Source organism: Lemur catta, chromosome 14 (genome assembly GCF_020740605.2).
Source record: "Lemur catta isolate mLemCat1 chromosome 14, mLemCat1.pri, whole genome shotgun sequence".
NCBI lineage: Eukaryota > Metazoa > Chordata > Mammalia > Primates > Lemuridae > Lemur > Lemur catta.
In genome coordinates, this window is record NC_059141.1 from 29,475,642 (window position 1) to 29,495,295 (window position 19,654).

Sequence of the window (19,654 nt, forward strand, 5' to 3'; positions counted from 1 at the left end):
AAAAAAAAAATTTGGTATATATCTCAAAGGACTGAAAAAAACCCCACATCCCCTAACATACTTAAAACATTAACATAATTATTTAATATCATCAAATAACTATCTAGTCAATGTTCCTACTTTCCTGATTGTCTCATAAATGTTCCTTTTTCACAATGGGTTTGTTGAAATGAAGATCCAAACAAGAACAAGAACCAAACATTTCATTTGGTTAATATGTCTCTTTTTGCTGTTTCGTGTTTTTTGAAGATTATCTTTTTTTTTGAAGATTTTATTGAAGTATTGCAAACAGAAAAGTAAACAAATGAAGCTCAATGACTTTTCAAAAACTGGGCACACCCATGTAAAACACACTCCAGAAGCCCCTATTATTCTTCCTGTCAGTCACTGCCACCCAAGGGTAACTACTAACCTAAACTCTAGCACTAGAGATTAGTTTTGTATAAATGGACTCATATAGTATATACTCTTTTGGGTCTGGCTTTTTTTACCATCTGTGAGATTTATCCATATTTTTTAGTATAATTTTTATTTGTTCATTTTCATTACAGTACAATATTTCATTCTGTGAATATTTCAGTTTCTTTTTCCTGTGTATTTTATTTTACTATTAATAGGCATTTGGATTGTCTCTGGTTTGGAACTATTACTAATTATGCTACTATGAACATTCTAGTATATGTATTTTCATGGACATATGTTCACATTTCTGTTGGGTATATAGCTAGAAGTAGAATTGCTAGGTCATAGGGTTTGTACATCTGTAGCTTTAACAGATACTACCAAACTGATTTTTATGGCCTATCTATCTGCCCTGGTGTTAACATCATATCGTCTTCATTACTATAGCTTAATAATAATTCTTAATATTTTATAGTATAAGTTTTCCAGATTCTTCTCCAAGATTGGCTTGGCAGGTGTGGTGGTTCATGCTATAATCCCAGCACTTTGGGAGGCTGAGATGGGAGGATCACTTCAGGCCAGGAGTTCAAGACCAGCCTGGACAACATAGCAAGACCCTCTCTCAAAAATGTTTTTAAATTAGCCATATGTGATGATGCATGCCTATAGTCCCAGCTACTGGGGAGGGTGAGGCAGGAGGATTGCTTGAGCCCAAGAGTTTGAGGTTACAGTGAGTTTGAGGTTATAGCAAGTTACGACTGTGCCACTACACCCAGTCTAGGTGACAGAGCAAGACCCTGTCTTTAAAAAAAAAAAAAGACTGGCCTGGATCTTCCTGTGCCTTTGTATTTTCATGTAAAATTTTATAAAAAATGTGTCATAGTGTGTCAATTCTAAGTCCTCTTTAATCCATAGGTTTCTCCTTGGTCTTTTTTATTTTGCAATTTATTTGTCAAAGAAATTGAGTCAATTGTGCTGTAGTGTTCTGAACATTCTAAATTTTGCTGATTGCATTCTTATAATGTGATTTAAGATGTTTATACCTTATATCCCCTATATTTCCTGTAAATGGTAGTTACATCTAGAGGCTTGATAAGATTTAGCAAATATACATTTGGCAAACATTTACTAAGCACTGTGCTTGCTGCCAGGTGGGATAAAAAAAAGACTAAGGCATCATTCCTAATCTATTGCTTCTTACAAATACGGAAGGTTAAGATTCAAATAAGTGTCCTTAGAGAGTGGTAAACTACTCTGGCAGCTCAGATCAGGGAGTGGTTATTTCCAATGTGTGTGAAGAATGGAAATAAGGGAAAGTTTTGTGAAGGCAATGACATTTTAGCTGGGCTTAGAAATTGCTAGAGAACTGGCAATTTAGTATTGTCGCAAGCATCAATAGCTGTGACAACTGTGTGAACTGGAGTTAGTGGCAGGTGAGAATAGAGGCTGGAAATGTGGTATAGTGGGTTGAGTGGTGTCCTAATTTCAGGAGCCTGTGAATGTTACATTATTTGGAAGAAGTATCTTTGCAGATGTAATTAAGCTAAGGATGAGACGGGATCATCCTGGATTACCCAGCTGTGTCTTAAATCCAATGACAAATGTCCTTATAAGAGACAGAAGAGGAAAAGGCACATGAAGGAGAAGGTAAGGTGAAGATGGAGGCAGAGACTGGAGTTACATGGCCACAAGCCAAGGAAGCTGGCAACTACCAGAAGCTGGAAGAGGCAAAGAATGGATTCTCCCCTAGATCCTCTATGGGGTATGTGGCCCTGCCAACACCTTAATTTTGAACTTCTGGCCTCTAGACTATGACAGAATAAATTTGTTGTTTTAAGCCACTAAATTTGTGGTATTTGTTGTGGTAACCACAGGAAACTACTACAGGTGTGTTGGGTATAGAATGCAATATGGTGGAACTTTACCTCATACAGTACTAGGAGTCAAATTATAGATTTCTTTAATAAGTATGTTAGGCTCATGCAAGACTGTGGGGCAGTGGTAACTAGAAACACATTAGGAATGTCCCTTCTCTTTGGGAATTATCTTCCTCCCACTCCATCAAAAACTATTATAAAACTGACTTTAAATTTTTGTTCATTATTAATTACTTAGGTGTCCTTTCTCTTTAGCTATTACCATAAAATTTTTGAGCTGTTGGATCTAGAATTCAGATTTTGAATATATAACAAGACAGTAGATTAGATTAGTTCAAAAGACATTATTTTCCTGAACATTACCTATTAGGAAATAAGTGCCAATCTACCACAACCGGGCTTCCTTTTTTTCCCTTTATATATATATATATATATATATATATATATATATATACACACACACACACACACACACACACACACATATATATATTTCTTTCAATTCATTAGGAACTCCTGGCTCAGCTCTGTGGTAAACACTATTCTATCTGGGGTAATGGAAGGGACTTAGAGCACAGATAAATGAAAAAATAATTTATATTTGGCTTCAGGTATATTAGAATACTCATATTTGAATATGTATCTAATTTTCCCATCTTGAGCAAGGAATGATTTCAGTGCATTACTGTTTTCTGCTTCTAAACTAGTTCTCTAGGTGGTCTACACCTCATACTTGGGTTGTGTGAGGGTGGTCAAGGTTATGCCCCAGATCTTCACATTGCCCACTTTTTCTCTTCATTCTGGGCTCTGATTAAAAGTCATCTCTTCAAAGAGGCCTTTCCTGACCATCCCATTTAAAATAGCCCCCTACTATATTATTTCTTCTTCCCTTATTCTGTTTTTTTTTTCTTCATATCACTTATTTACTTACTTGTTTATTATCTGTGTTCTTCACACAGCTGGAATTTAAGCTCCACGAAGACAGAAACTTTTGTCTTTTTTATCTGCTGCTGTATCCCTAGCACCTTTATAACACCTAGTACTTAGAAGGTACTCAATAAATGTTTGTCAAGTCAACAAATCAGCATATGAAAGAATCACAGGGTTTGGAATCAGAAAGTCCTGGGTTCAAATTACAACTCCACTCTTTTTTTGCAGTTGTTGGTAAGTTACTTAACCTCTCTGAGCCACAGTTGTCTTATCTCTGGTAAGTGGGGAATATCCATTTCAGGGTGTGATTGTGAAGATTAATGAATGATCTATGTATAATGCAAGACACACAGTAGACCCTCAAAATTGTTAGTTTCTTTCCACCTCCTCTGTATTGAGACTATATTAATATTATCCTTTCATATCTAGTACATCCACTCCAACCAGAGGGAAATTTATCATGAAGCTAATGAAGTTTAAATTTCAGAGCCCCTCACTTGCACAGGCCCCAAACTGGGAGTTATAGAGGGGCAGCCAGTTGCACTCTGGAAGCACTTCTACATAAGCATTTCTAATAAATAGCCTAAAGGGATCTCAAAAGAAAGGGTCCCAAATCTCTAAGTCTTGAGTCATTTGTTGTGATTTATTTTCTCTACATTTTGTTGTTTTTGTTTTAGATAGTGTCTGGCTCTATTGCCAGAGCTAGAGTGCAGTGGCATCATCATAGCTCACTGCAACATCAAACTCTTGGGCTAAAGCAATTCTTCTGCCTCAATCTCCCCAGTAGCTGGGACTACAGGTACATGCCACCAAGCCTGGCTAATTTTTCTATTTTTTGTAGAAATGTGGTCTCACTATGTTCTTCAGGCTAGTCTTAAACTCCTGACCTTAAGTGATCCTCCAGCGTTGGTCCCCCAAAGTGCTGGGATTCCAGGTGTGAGCCACTGTGCCAGGCCTCTAAATATTAATTTTAATTTGATTGCTAATCTTGTATTCATAATTTGTATTCTATTTCTTAAAGAGGTCTCCCAAATTGTATGTTTAAGGCCCTACAAAATGGAATCCACCCTTGACCCATTTATAGATTACATTAATAAATGGAGCATAAATGTATTCAGAAATTCTGCATTAATACTCGGAGGAGCTGCTACAAGGTGATTGTCTAGTCTGCGTTGGGACCAGTAACTTAAAGGTTTTCAAAACTATGTATTTGCATATACCACCAGGAAGCCTGCAGTAATTATAAAAAAATTATTTTCTTAATAGATTTTATTACCAGATTTTTGTTGTTGTTGTTGTTAGGACAGTCTCGCTCTGTTGCCCAGGCTAGAGTGCCATGGCGTGGTGTCAGTCTAGTTGACAGCAATCTCAAACTCCTGGGCTTAAGCAACCCTCCTGGCTCGACCTCCCAGAGTGCTAGGATTACAAGTGCAAGCCAGCATGCCAGGCCCTAACTTGCAGTCATTTTTACCTCAGTTTCCATCCAAAGGTTTACCTTTAGGTGAAACTGCATTGTAAAAAAAAGGTCTCTGGGTACCTGTTTGATAAAGCATCAACTCGGTTAAGGGATTCTCCTACTGAATTTCCATTTGCATCAATAATAAGATTCAGGGCATTGTTTCTGGCTGCAGTCTTTGATCTGCCACTTGAGAAACCTAAAAGTACTTAAGCTGGGAAGTCATCATCGCTAATCACACTCTTCCTTAAAGACTCTATAAAATGCATGTTATGGCTCTAACTTTCCAACAACAATGAGGTTGTTCGTGGATGCAAAGCACCAAGGAGAAAACTCCTTGTCTTAGAAGTATGACTGAAGTAGGCTGACAATAGTAGCAGTACTAGTACAGAGTAGTAGTTTCTACTCCGGATTTGAATGTCCACGAAAGCCTTGTTTAGCTGTGGCGTGTCTCATCTCCACCTTCCTCTTAACTGTTGTTAGCTTCCCCAGTTTGGAAACTTCGTCCGGGTCCTGGCCTCCCCCTGGCAGACCCCAAGTCTGAATCACCCCCACCCCCCACCCCAGCCAGGTCCCTGGCGCCTTTGCCCTCGCGGTCCACGTCCCCACCGCGCTCTAGAGGGAGCCCGCGGGCCGCACGCTCGCCGCAGATTCGTTTCTGTGAGGCTGCTGAGATCAACGACCTCGTTTCAACACCTGCAGGGCCGGAGGCCCTAGCTAATAGGGGCACCTCAGAAAACCTGGCTCTGTGTGCCCTCTCCGTGTTCAAGAGCGCCACCCGACACCCTTAACAGCCAGATACACCCTGCGCCGGAGTGTGACCCAGGTGGCACCCTCCCCGCCTAGGAAAGGCTGGTTACTGGGCCCCTGGGGCTCCCCAGCCAACCCAGTCCCGCCCGCCGCGAGCTCAGGCCTGGGCCGCCCGTCGTCCCGCCGCCCCGCCGCCCCCTCCCTGTCCGGCTCCAGGCAAAACCCGGAGCGGCTACCTCTTGGCGGCTCCCAGGAGACGGCGCGGCGCGGTGGACTGGGCATGCGCAGTGCGCAGGGCCGGCTCTCTGCACAAGCAGGAAGCGTTCGCGGTGATCCTGGCGGCTGCGCTGGGGTATGCGGTACCGGCTAGCGTGGCTGCTGCAACCCGCACTGCCCAGCACCTTCCGCTCCGTCCTCGGCGCCCGCTTCCCGCCCCCGGAGCGCCTCTGTGGGTAAGCGGAGCGGAGCGCCCGGGCCCTCGGGGCCCGTAGGTCACGGTGGTTTGGCGCTCGGGTTGCAAAGTGGTGATTCAGCACTTAAAGCCGCCGCCGCCGCCGCCCCTCACGCCGCCGGTCCCGCCGGCCTGGGGCCCGGACGGCCGCGCTGAGGCCGCCCTAGCGCCGGGAAGCGCGGCTCGCCTGGCGGAAGCGAGGGTCCTGGCCCAGAGTGGGGGCGTCCCTCGGCCGGTGAGGACAGAAGGGGGCCGTGACCCAGGGTCACGGGGCGTGTGCCACAAGTGCGAGGGGCGCGGGGCGCGGACGGAGTCCCCTCGGCCTGCTCCCAGGGCCGCGCTGTGCCGCGCCACTGTCGGGGCGTCTGCCTGTGAGGGGCGGGGAGCTCGCGGCTGGCTCCCTGACCGCGGCGGAAAGGATTCGGGCGAGTCCTGGGACACCGTTTCTCACCTGGCTCTCAGCCCTGTCCTTGCGTATGGGCACCGAGCTTCCAGGACTGTGTGGAAATGCCCGCGTTGGGAATTGTAAAAGTTTGCCGGTCTCCGCTTAGTCGAGTAGATGAGTGTTGTGTTTCTTGTCGGGGGGGAATTTGGGAGCCGAAAGATAACTTGGGATCCTCCACAGCAGTTCCCTTGTTTTACACCTGAGTCAACTGAGCTTCAGAGATTGTGTGATTTCCCTACAGTTGCAGCGATTGTGGCAAAACCAGGATTAGGACGCAGGTTTTTTGCCGTTCGGTGGCGTGCTCCCTCCACTTTACCGCTGCTCTGTGTACTCGTATACTAGAAATTTGTACGAATACGTATGCTAGTCTTGTAGTGAACGCTAAATACCCTTTACTATGAATGCAGAAGGATTGGTAAAAACAGGCGGTATTATCTCGCCCTACTTGCACATTATTTGAACCCCTCCTGGTTTTAGTCAGTAATATCCAGGACCTACTAAGTGCAGGGCACTGTGATAGACCCTCTGTGTACGTATGTGGTCTGCCTTCCAAGAAATTTTGAGGAATGAGATAGCCAGCTAAAAGGGATGTGTTGAAGAGGGTCAGACGATGAGCAGTATGGGTGGTGTGTGCTTTAGGAGCACAGGTGGAGGGGCAGAAATAGAAGAGTGGGGCTAGGCTGGCCTTTGAAGGAAAAGGCAGAAGGAGTGGAGTGTGGCTACAGCGTGGGCGTAATCTGGCCTAAGTGTGCAGGCAGTTTGTGATGGGGGACAGTGAGCAGATTAGTCTGGTTGGAGCTTTAGAGAATTTCTCTGGGGGAATTATGAGGACACAAGTCCGGTATTATAAGAGTAGGATAATGCTAGCCTGGGCCTTGAATTTTAGTTGGGATTTTTCCAGTGAATAGTAGATAGGGAGCCATTAAGAGTTTTTAGCTAGGTGGGGGGATGATCTGATGAAACTGGTAGTTTAGGAAATTAGTTTGGTGCTGTGTGCAGGATGTAAGGGAGTGGAGAGCAACTTGAGGCAGAGAAACCTGTTGGAACTTTGTCTTTACTACCTGTGTTCTGATGGTAGCAAAGGTACTAAAAATGCAAATGAAGAATCTGTGGAACTTGTTTTCTCTCCTCTGTTTCCCACTAGAAAATCCACTACAACAGGCAAAAGGATCCCTGAACTTAGAAAAGTCAGAGTGGTGAGCATAGGCAGGGTTCCTCCTTTTGCCCTCTTTTGGCTCAGATCACTTTTGTTCATTGATAGGTTAGGCTTAGCTCCTTATTGTCCCCAGTGTACAGAATTTTTGATTTTTAAAGAAAGCATCAGTTTTAATAGTTTAATACAACTAAGCGGTTCGTATGTTTTAGTTACAGTTAGATTTTCTCTGTGTTCCCCATCCCCTCCAGCTATTCACTATGATTAAGTCCAAGGTGTAGGTTGACCAACAAGAGTTTCAAGATAAGGTTCTCAGAGGGGGAAGCTCTGGGGGATTCAAAGCATAATGAATGAGATAATCTCAATCATCTAGAATATTCTACCCTAAAAATGTTAAGGAAAATACACATCCAACTCAAGTGATCAGGGCATTGTTTTAGGAAGGAAAGTACTAACAGCTGAAGCTACCACATATTCAGATGTCAAGGAAGGTAATCAATCCTACTGTGCATAGTAGGAAGAATGTGTTCACAGAGATGGCCACACTTGCCTCATGCTACTGTCTTGCTTAGATACCACCAATGATTCTGTACTATTTCAAGATCAAGTCCAAATTTCTTGACCCGGCATTTAAACACCCTGTTGACTGGCCCTAGTCTAACTTTTCAATCTGCCTTTCCTCTTCTCCAGTCAGACTTACCAATATAATGTCTCCTATACATGACCTACTCATTCCCAATTTCGGAATACCCTTTCTCTCTTTTCTTCCTTTTGTATGACTAAATCCTTCTTTCTCTTGAGACTTTGTTTTACAGGTCAGTTATTGTTCCCTTTTCTGAACTTTTTTTTTTGAGACGGAGTCTCGCTCAGTTGCCCAGGCTAGAGTGCCGTGGCGTCAAGCTCACAGCAACCTCAAACTCCTGGGCTCAAGTGATCCTCCTGCCTCAGCCTCCCAAGTAGCTGGGACTACAGGCATGCGCCACCATGCCCGGCTAATTTTTTCTATATATATTTTTAGCTGTCCATATAATTTCTTTCTATTTTTAGTAGAGATGGGGTCTTGCTCTTGCTCAGGCTGGTCTCGAACTCCTGAGCTCAAACAATCCGCCCGCCTCAGCCTCCCAGAGTGCTAGGATTACAGACGTGAGCCACCATGCCCAACTTCTGAACTTAATAATTTTGAAACATCTATTTGACATTTAACCATATACTGCCTCTTATTTTTTTTTTACTTTTTTATATTTTTCAATTTTTTTTTTGAGACAGGGTCTTGAGCTGTCACCTGGGCTAGAGTGCAGTGGCGTGATTATAGCTCACTTTAGCCTCAAACTCCTGAGCTTGAGTGATTCTCCTGCCTCAGCCTCCCAGAGTGCTAGGATTACAGGTGTGAGCCACCGTGCCCCGCCTGGGTGGTTTATTTTTTTTCTTATCACAAATAATCCATGGTGTTGATATGCTTCAATAACCAATCTTTGGGTATTTTCTCTACCTACATGTGTTCATTTAGAGTTCTCATCCAATCATATTGCTTTCAGTGCTATCTATATATAGTTTCTCCAGCATGTAGCCACAAGCTGCATGTGCCTATTTAAATTAACTGAAATTAACAGTTCAGTTCCTCAGTTTCCCTGGCCACATTTCAGTCCAGGTGTGGCTAGGGGCTACCATATGGGGCAGTGCAGACTTGAACATGACTGTCATCACAGAAATTCTGTAAAATAGGCACGATCCATATTTTGACAACTCCCAAATGTATGTCTCTAGCCAGAACCTCACCCCTTAATTTCAGACTTAGGTAATAAACTTCCTACTCAACATTTTCCCTTGGATGTTCAATATATATTTTAAACTTATGTCCAAAGTGTATCTCAAGATCTTCTCCAAAACTACCTCCTCCCTCAGTGTTCGCCCCGTTTCAGTTAATGTCTGTCTCTACTATTTGTTTAAGCTAGTATCTTGGAGTCATTGTAACTTCTTTCTTGTTCTTATATCCCTCAGGCAGTTAGCATGTAGATGCAGATTCTTACCGCTTCTTACTGCCTCGCTGCCACCACCCTGGTCCATATTACTCACTTTCACCCAGATTAATATAATAGCCTCTTAACTAGTTTCTTTGCTTCTATACTTGCTTCTCTACATATAATCTGTTCTTGTCACCACTGGCAGCATGATCTTTTTGAAATCCAAGTCATGTCAGATCTTTACTACATAATGCTTGAAACCTTGCAGTTGATCCCCATTTTGCCCAGATTTAAAGACAAAGTCCTGACAGTGACCAAAGAGGCCCTGTGAGATCTAGCCTCTCATCACCTCTCTGATCTTGTTTCCAAAATAATCACTCACTCTACTCCAGTTACACTGGTCTCCTTGCTTGACTCACTCTTGCCTCAGATCATTGGCACTGTTTTCTCTCTGCTCAGAATACTCTTGTACCAGTGAGATCAGGGAGGGCTTCACAGAGAACATAGGATTTGAGCAAGTAAGTGTCTTTGAAGGAAATAAAAATTTGGATGAACAGAGAAGGGAAGTTGAGAGAATAGTTTAGATAGAAGCAATAGTATTAGCAAAAGGCTCAGAAGTAGGAAAATTCACTATATAATCAAAGGACAGTGAGATTTTATCCTGTAGGAAGTAGAGCGCCTCAGATACTTTTTGAACAATAGAATGACATATGAAAGCTGTGTTTTTGGGCAACTAATCTGGCTAGTTTTTGGAAGCACAGTTTGAAATACAGGCAGAAATTGATGCAGGACAAAGAAGTAGTACAAATGACAAGGAAAGGAGAGTGTCTGCAGGAGATATGTGAAAGAAGATTCAGCTGGCTTTGGTTACTGATTGAGTGGGAGGGAATGGGGGAATCAAAGAAGCCTAAGTAAGGTCTTGAGCCTGAGTGACTTTGAGATTACTGCTGAGGTGACCCTAAACTAGGAGGGGCCACCAGGGTAGGGAAGACTCTTGTGGGGAGATTCAGCTGCAAGCTGTAAGAAGAAGTTCAGCCAGGTGAGATGTTTGTCCTGCCTGGCAGGTGGCTGGCTTTCCAAAGGCATGCCAAGAGAACAGGTTGGTTGGGTACAGTGGTGGGGCACAGTGGCACGGTCTTGTAGGCGCTTTAGGACTGGCTGTTATTTTCAGGAAGTCATCCAACTTCCTGAGGATAGAGGACAGGACTGAGCAGTCCTTAAGCACTCAGAAAGGGAATGAACATGAGGATCTAGTTTGTAGGTTGGTAGCTCAGGGGAAGAGTTCAGTTAAAGTATCAGAACCATGTTGATGAATAAATACTGAGCTGCCACTAGGGTTTTTTTAATTTTCTCTGCTTAAGGATAGGAAGTGCATCCAGAGCCTAGAACAAGATTGACCTGTGGTAGAATCTAGGTAGATTCAGCTGTAAGGCTCTTCTTGCTGCTGCTACTATTAACCATAAAAGGTTTAGTACAGGGATGGGGAACCTTTTCATATTGGAAGGCTGCATTAATTTAGCTGTAATCACATTCCAGAAACTTCAATTAGATATACTTAAAAATGTACATTATTTTGTAAAAATCTAACTACTGTATACTTAATAATTTCAAAAAATGAAAACAATTTGCTAATTTTAAAGTTAACCAACCTTTTAATGACTTTGTTATGTCTGCTTTTTGTTGGAAAGTATTTGAATATTTGGTTGGAGCATGGAGGTCCAGCAGTTTCAGTTGATCCTCTAGATGGGTATCAATCATTTGTGACCTTAAGGGCGTCTTGATTTGGGTTAGGTAGATTTGCAGCAATAAGTGATTGAAAACAAGAAAGCATTTTTCAGGCATGATGCTAAAGGCATGGGTATTTTACTGCATTTTTCCATGTTTCAATTGGATCTTGTTTACTGTCAAACAGTGACTTTAAAATGTCATCTACTGAGAGCTCAATCAATTCCACCTGTAGTTCTTTAGGTGCCTTGGTGATTATCAACTAGGTGAGGCTGAAATGCTAATTTGGGTGTGATGTCATGAGTCTCAAAGTCAGTGAACCTTTCATTTATTCTCCAATTAATAGGTCTATAACAGCTGTGTATTCTTCAAGTGATTCCCATATATCATCCTGCTCATCAGTGACCTTTGCTAACTGGGGAAAATATTCACCTGAAATTTCCTTTTGAAGAAGAAGTGTTTTGAAAAAAGATAGCTTTTCTTGAAATGCTTGGATTTTTTGCCACATATCAGATATAGACTGAGTTTTACGTTGCAAAAAAATATTCAAGTCATTTGATTTGATGTGCTGCATTTCTGTGGAAATCTTCTTTCAATAATTCACCTGGCTGATTCTGTTCTTCGTGCAATTTAACTATCTATTCTCACAGAGATAAAATTTTGGCTAACACCTGTCCCTGCTGTAGCCAATGCACTTTAGAATGATAAAGCAAATCCACACTGAATACCTCATCATTCAACTTTAGCATGTTACCAAACTGACCATGCTGTGTTGCATTTGCAGGAATATAGTTAACAATAGTTATAACTTGTTGCAAAGTGCCACTTAAAATGGTAGCTTTAGCACAGAGATTTTGCTGATGCAAGATACAATGAAAAGAAATGAGAGCATCTGGATCTGTTAATACGTTTTTTATCTGTGCAATAAACCCTTCATGTTTTCCTGTCATGGAAGGTGCACCATCTGTATACTCAATAAATTTACCAAATTCAGTCCAACTTCACAACATTTATCTTGAAGGTTGTTGAGTGTATCTATTACCTGTGTTCTGTTTGCAAGAGTGCCCAAAGTGAGTAGCTCTTCGCAGCAAAGAAAATCTGTTATGACCCAAGTGAAGTATAAAACCTGTGTGGAGAGTTGGGGCTTGTTCTCCCTGAGGGGCTGCAAGAGGGGAGGATTGACCATGTCGTCCTTGATCAGAAAAGTGATCAGCCCCAGGGGCCATTAAGCTCCTACAGTCAAGCTGTATTAGTTGACAGGACCATTTATATTTCAGGACAGATAGGCATGGACCTGTCAAGTGGACAGCTTGTGCCAGGAGGGGTAGCAAAGGAGGTTAAACAAGCTCTTAAAAACATGGGTGAAATTCTGAAAGCTGCAGGCTGTAATTTCACTAATGTGGTAAAAACAACTGTTTTGCTGGCTGACATAAATGATTTCAATACTGTCAGTGACATGTACGAACAGTATTTCAAGAGTAATTTTCCTGCAAGAGCTGCTTATCAGATTGCTGCTTTGCCCAAAGGAGGCAGAATTGAAATTGAAGCAGTAGCTGTCCAAGGACTTTTCACAATAGCATTACTATAAAATTTTTATATATAAAAATTCCAGTTCCAATTTTTGATATCTTAATTTTTACAGTTGATATAACATTTTAATTAACCTCTTAATTTTTACAATTGATAAAAGCATAAGCTTGACTAAAATATCTGAAGTTATGGAAATACCGTATAATAGGGATAGTTAAGCATGAATTAAAGATTAGATAATGAATAAAATTGCTGGTGTAAGTTACACTTATGTACACCCATATGACTGAATGTAGGAAAGAGGTACTCATTATATAGTTACTCAGATAAGTAAAAGTAAAGGGAAATAACAGGTAGAAAAGAAGTTATTGTTTCTGAGAAATGATCAAAAGCACACCTAATCAAACTTACGATGTGAAATATTTAGTTCTCATGTCAGATTTGTGATTCTGCTTTTAGTTAAGTAAAATTAAAGTATTTAGATATGAATGGTAGAGGTCTAGGAAAAGGTAGTGGACCAAAATTTTATATAGATAATATTTTTCTAATGGAAATAAAATAGACATGCATATTTAAAAAAATAAAACCTGTGCTGAGTCAGTAGTATCAGTTGATTCATCTAAAGTGATTGAACAATATATATTTTCCTTTTGAAGTATTGCATGAAGTTGTTCTGTTCAATTGAAGGCTAAATCATGCTGCCGATCAGTTATGGTTCTCCTTGAAAAAGGCAGTTGTTTGTACTTTGAAACATTATTGGAGTCTAAGCATCCTATAACTTTGACAATGCATTCTTTCACAATTTCTACATCACTGAATGGCTTCACTTTTTTCCCAGGTATATAAGCTACTTTAAAAGTTGCTTTCAGTGGCATTATTTCCACATCTTATTGATGCTTGAAAGAACTGTCTTTGCTTTTGCTTTTCATCTTTTAATTTCTGCAATGTGACCTTTTGCGCCTCTCCCTCTAATTTAAAATATTTGTGGTCCTTACGAGTGTTATAATGCTGATGAGCATTGAATTTCTTTAATGTTGATATTGCAGTATCACAAAAAAAGCAAATTGTCTTATCTTTAGCAGAAACAAGATCATACTGCAATTCCCAATCCTCATTAAAAATCTGTTTTCTTCCTTCATCATTCTCTTGGTCTTCTTTGACACGGTGGGCTATTAAGCAGACAGAATTAAGAAATATTGTCAAGCTGTACAACTATTCACAAATTCCAGTTCAAACAGAAACCCAATGCACCTTTGTCAAAAGCTAATAACAGGCTGATGTACTCAACCCCCATAAACTCTCGCCAACCAGCCTCCTGTAGTAGTGGCACCAGTCAGATAGGAAGTTAGAACTAAATCCTGAGCATAGCAGCCATCAATTTAGCCCTTATGGCTTACTAATCTTCTAATTGTGCTGGTCAATCTGGAGGACAATTATTTTGTTGACACTTATTTTCTTTGGCATTTTAAATATGTTCATTTTAAAAATAAAAATATAAAAGACAAATAAAAATGTATTAATAAAAATAAAAGGATTTGTTCTGTAAGATTTGAAGTAAGTCAAAAGGCCACATTTAAGGACCTAGAAGGCCACAAGTGGCTTTAAGGCCACAGGTTCCCAACACTTAGTAGCTTAGTAGCTGATACTTATTGAATTCGTGTTATATGTTATGTGTTATATTAGGAGCTTTCCATGTGTTGTTTATAGCTACAGAAATTCTGTAAGAAAATGTTATTGTTGTTATCTGTTTTTTTTTCTTTCTGATAAGGAGATTGAGGCTCAAGGAGGTTAACTTGCTCAAGGATATGGGTACACAGCTAGTAAGTGGCTTAGCCAGATGTGAATTCATCTGGGCTAACTCAAGAACCTCAAGGGTTGACCATTATATTATCTACCTCCCTAGAGGTAGCTTGGCATCTCTAGTAGAGATGGGGAAGTCAGAACAGGGAGATAGTTTTGGGAAGAAAATACATGGTAGATGTTGGTGATAATGAGTCTGAAGTGATTGCTGGATAGCCAAGGGGAGATTTGCGGGAAGCATTTGAAATATATATAACTGGAACTTGGTAAAAAGATCTGAGCTGGTTTCTTAGATCTGAGTATAGAGTTGAAGACATGAATGGAAATACAAAAAATATGTACAGATGCAAGGGGTCCCCAACCCTGAGGAATGCTGACATTTAGAGATAAGGAGGAAACAGAGTTGGAGAGGTTAAGAGTTAGGTAGAAGATGATATCAGAAGTGAAATGGCCAGAGGTGTCCAGCCAGAGAGGTTTTGAGGAGAATGGGATCTTGAGAAAAGACGAAAGACCAGTAGAAATCTGCAAATAAAGGGGAGGAGACAAAAGCCAAATTTCATGGGGCCCTACAGAGTGATATTGAAAAAATAAAGTATTGAATTTGGAGAAATCAGATGGTAGCTAGGAAAGAGCAGACTTAAAAAAAAAACATAGGGGAAAATAGGGAATGTGGTGTGGATAGCTGAAGGGAAGAAGCTAGTGGAAGAGAACAGTGCCTAAGAGAAGGCCCCCAGAAAGTAGAGAGTAGATATGTGAGGGGTATGGGTGAAGAGATTAGCACTGGGAAAATAAATATTTATCAAGGTAGGTTTTGATTTGGAAGGAGCAGTTGCTTATAAAGAATTAGAAAAGGTAAATGACCCTTACCTTTGGGGCCTCACTATGAGCCTCAGTTTCCTTATTTGGGGAAAGGACCTTTCTAGTTGTAAGTTCTGCCATTTTCCTCCATGCTTTTATACCACCAGCAGCTGTTGCATATGCTGGATTTTTAGGGATGCTACCAAGGTCCAGCAGGGATTGTGGGTCCCCAGTTCAATTGACACTATGATCCTTTACCTAACTTTACAGGCTATTTATCTTAAGACGTGTGGAGTTATATTTGGGCCAGGAGCTCTGAAGGAGCAAGGGTCCCCTTATAATGGTATCTCTGACACCATTGCGCAGTGCTTGGTAGGGGTTCAGTAAGTATTTCTTGGATGCATTTGTCCATGGCCATGGGCTTCTGGGAGTAAGGAGCCCTCGCCATAAACACAATTCAATTTTTGTATACAATTTGCCATTTCCATATTCTAAATGTCATTGTAGCCAGTAATTAGTATTTGGGTGTGTGTTTCTCTTTTTTTTTATTTTTAAGTGAGCCTTTTTGTTCAGAATGTGTTTCTTCTTATAAAGAACTTAGAAGCCACATGTGATAGCTCATACCTATAATCCCAGCACTTTGGGAGGCTGAGGTAGGTGGATTACTTGAGGCCAGGTGTTCGAGACCAGCCTGGACAACATAGTGAGACTCCTTTTCTACAAAGATTTAAAGAATTGGCCAAGTGTGGTGGCACACACCTGTAGTCCTAGCTACTTGGGAGGCTGAGGCAGGAGATCACTTGAACCCGGGAGTTTGGGATTACAGTGAGCTATGATTGTGCCACTGCCCTCCAGCCTAGGCGACAAAGCGAGACCTGTCTCTCAAAAAAAAAAAAGAAAGAAAAGAAATTAGTAATTGGAGTATATTTTCAAGGGTTTTTGCAGTTCGGAGTTGTTCATGGGAATTAAGTTGGTTTGAAAAGGGTTGGGACAATGTGGTGGATAAGAGCTTTATATACAAATGCTCGATTTAACTGGATTCTAATCTTGGTTTTGCCATTGGCTGGCAGTAAGGTTGTGGGTGCCAGACCAGATCATCTTTAAAGTTCCTGGTAGCGCCATGAATCTGAGATGAAACATTTTTAACAATTCTAATTTTTGTTGGAACCTAAAAAGGATTTTTGCCTTGGTGTCTAGCATTACTGTGGTTCTGAGAATAGGCACAGTTTCTCATAATCAATTGAAGTCATGATGCTAGTATAATTGAATTTTTGGCAGCAGTTGATTACATAATTTGTTCATAAATTGAAGGGATGTATAATAAAGAATATTCCTTTGACATCTGATATCAATGTTTATAATCAATTGGTGCTCTTAACAGTTTTTATTTTCAAAATAGCTCTAGTTTCCTTTGTGATATAACAGCAAAGTTTCAGTAAAGATTAGTTTATGAGAAAGATAGTACTGCTTATTATGGAGCTTTTTGTCAAAAAGGATCCAAGTTTTCTTGCAATAGTGACTGGATAAAAAATATCCAGTGATGCAGTGACTAGCATGATGGGCCCTGCAATTCATCAATTGTTTTTTTTCCTACCCATACAAGAAAATGGCTTATGGGACAAACCTGATGCATAATTGACTTTCTGAAGGAATGAGATTCTGAATTGTGTTTGCATTGGTGATATTTTGAAGAACACATGACATCACATACACAATAAAAATCAAACATCTTGCCTTTTGAGGGAAAACATAAATGAATCTGTTTAACATATGGCTGATTTTTAAAATTCACTTTTTATGTTTATCAAAACAATACATTCAGCTGGGTGTGGTGGCTCACACCTGTAATCCTAGCACTCTGGGAGGCCAAGGCAGGAGCATCGCTCGAGGTCAGGGGTTCGAGACCAGCCTGAGCAAGAGTAAGACCCCGTCTCTACTGAAAATAGAAAGAAATTAGTCGGACAACTAAAAATATATAGAAAAAATTAGCCGGGCATGGTGGTGTATGCCTGTAGTCCCAGCTACTCAGGAGGCTGAGGCAGAAGAATTGCTTGAGCCCAGGAGTTTGAGGTTGCTGTGAGCTAGGCTGACGCCACAGCACTCTAGCCCGGGCAAGATAGTGAGAGTCTGTCTCAAAAAAAAAAAAAAAAAAATACGTGCAGAGTTTTATGAGTCAAAGAGTACTAAAAGATTTAAAGCAAAAAACAGCAGTTCTCTGCTCTTACTCTGTTTCTTAGTTCCTGTTCCCCAAAGGCAACCACATTCAATTCTTTATTTTGAAATTTATCTTAATTTTCCAAATAACATGCTATACTGTTATTTCTTAATTTCTCAATTTTAGAAGTTATCTGCTGATTTGTTTCTATAGTAGGTAAAAATTTAACTCTCATCTTTATTTCCCCATCTTATCAAAATCAGATTTTGAATGTAACAGTATTTGGTTTTTACCATATTATGATTTTATAAATATTGTTCACTGCTAAGTCACATAGTGTAATCTGATACATTTTTTATGTTCATCTTTTTGTTTTTGTCTTGTCATTTTCTTAATTTCCTATTTACATATATCTGATTCTTCCCACTTGATCCGACAGCCATTTAGTACAATTTCTTATGTGATCAAATGTATTAGATGATCTATTGGGTTCTATATTTTTTCCTTGGAGACTGTCCTTCAGGACACTTTTTCTCTCTTGTTGTAATTTGGACTAATTTTCTCCAGGCCTGCCACAAAGTCATTTTATGGAATTTCCCTTTGCTTCTCTCCTGTAATGGATCTCTTTCTTGGTTCTCAATTTTTTTTCTTTCTTGGTTGGCTTCTTCATTCAAGAGATACGTGGTATATTTAGAACACATCTTCTAGTATCTTCTTGAGGAAGAGCACATGAGAGAAAATCTTTTAAAGATTCTCTGATGATTTCCTGAACAGAAAAACGTAGATCTAGGTTTTAGTCTGAATCTATACATTTGTAGAATAAGTCTACAAAAGTGAGAGAGATGATCTGATGGTTTCTGCTACTCCTCCTTCCAGCTCTAGAATTCCAGGATTTTATGTACTTGAGAATTTAGTTGTTTTGCAGATTATCTAGGAGATAATTAAAGCAACAAACTTTCGAAGATATCCTTTACAGGACTTTGACCAAAAAAGACCTATGACTTTTTTTTTTATTGCAATAATACAGTCCACCCGCCTCTGCCTCCTAGAGTGCTAGGATTACAGGCATAAGCCATCACGCCTGGCCTTAGAAAATTTTTTTTAATATATTTTATTTAGGTTTCACTGAGCTTTTTTGATCTATAAGTTTTTGTATTTCAACAATTGTAGAAAACTCTTGGCATCTTTTCTTTATCTAAATTGGTTTTCTATTGTTGTTTTGCTGCAGTTCTTTATATATTCTGCATATTAACTCCTTATTAGGTATTTTCTCCTACTCCACAGGTTGCCTTCTTACGCTATCCTTTGCACAGAAAATTTTAATTTTGATGTAGTTCAATTTATTTTTCTTTTGTTGTCTGTGCTTTTAGTGTTATATTCAAGAAATTATTATCAAATCTAGTGTTATGAAACTTTTGTCCTGTTTTCTTCTAAGAGTTTTATAATTTTATCTCTTATATTTAGATTTTTGATCCATGCCCCTGCATTTTTTTCCTACACCAAAATTAAAGAGAAATTCAACCATCTTTTCTTCCAGTCTGTGTATGTTTTCATTATTTACATTTTGTTCCCTTACTTAAGAGTTTATTATTGGGGATGGTGTTAAATATAGATTTAGCACTATCTTTTTCCAATGGCTACTCAATTGCCCAAACATTATTTATTAATGTCAGATAAGTCTAATCCCGCACATATAGTTTTTCTTTTACAGTGTTTTTCTAGCTATTCTTGCATGTTTATTTTTTCCATATAAACTTTAATAGCAATTTGTCTAACTCCATAAAATAGCTTTTTGGTATTTTTATTGGGATTTCACATTAATTTTTAAACTGTACTTATCAGAGCCTTAGAGAATTTTTGTCAGTATCACTGCCACTGAGGATCCCTGAGATGGTGATGGTAGTGGGATATCTCTGACTTCCTCTTCCCTTCCTGAACCAGAGTAATTTTGTTTTATGAATTAGACTTCTATAAGATTTCAGTGGGAGGCTGGGTACAGTAGCTCATGCCTCTAATCCCAGTACATTGGGAGGCCAAGGCAGAAGGATTGATTGAGGCCAAGAGTTCTAGACCAGACTGGGCAACATAGTGGGACCCTGTCTCTACAAAAAAAATGAAAACAATTAGCCAGGCCTGGTGGCAGCATGTGCCTGTAGTTGTAGCTACTTGGGAGGCTGAGGTAGGAGAATCACTTGGGCCCAGGAGTTTATGGTAGTAGTGA

At 40.2% G+C, this 19,654-nt stretch overlaps 1 protein-coding gene and 1 pseudogene across 2 annotated transcripts in view; both read left to right on the forward strand.

The window, feature by feature from the left end:
- Positions 1-5,695: 5,695 nt before the first annotated feature.
- IDE (insulin degrading enzyme) overlaps positions 5,696-19,654 on the forward strand; it is an 80,189-nt gene continuing 66,230 nt past the window's right edge. The window contains exon 1 of one of the 2 annotated variants that reach the window (XM_045567808.1): positions 5,696-5,867. In XM_045567808.1, coding sequence (XP_045423764.1) covers positions 5,770-5,867 — 98 coding nt within the window. In that variant the 5' untranslated portion in view covers positions 5,696-5,769. The remainder of the gene's footprint in view (positions 5,868-19,654) is intronic. The other variant, XM_045567809.1, reaches the window with a different exon arrangement.
- Positions 12,335-12,738, forward strand: LOC123649648 (annotated as a pseudogene).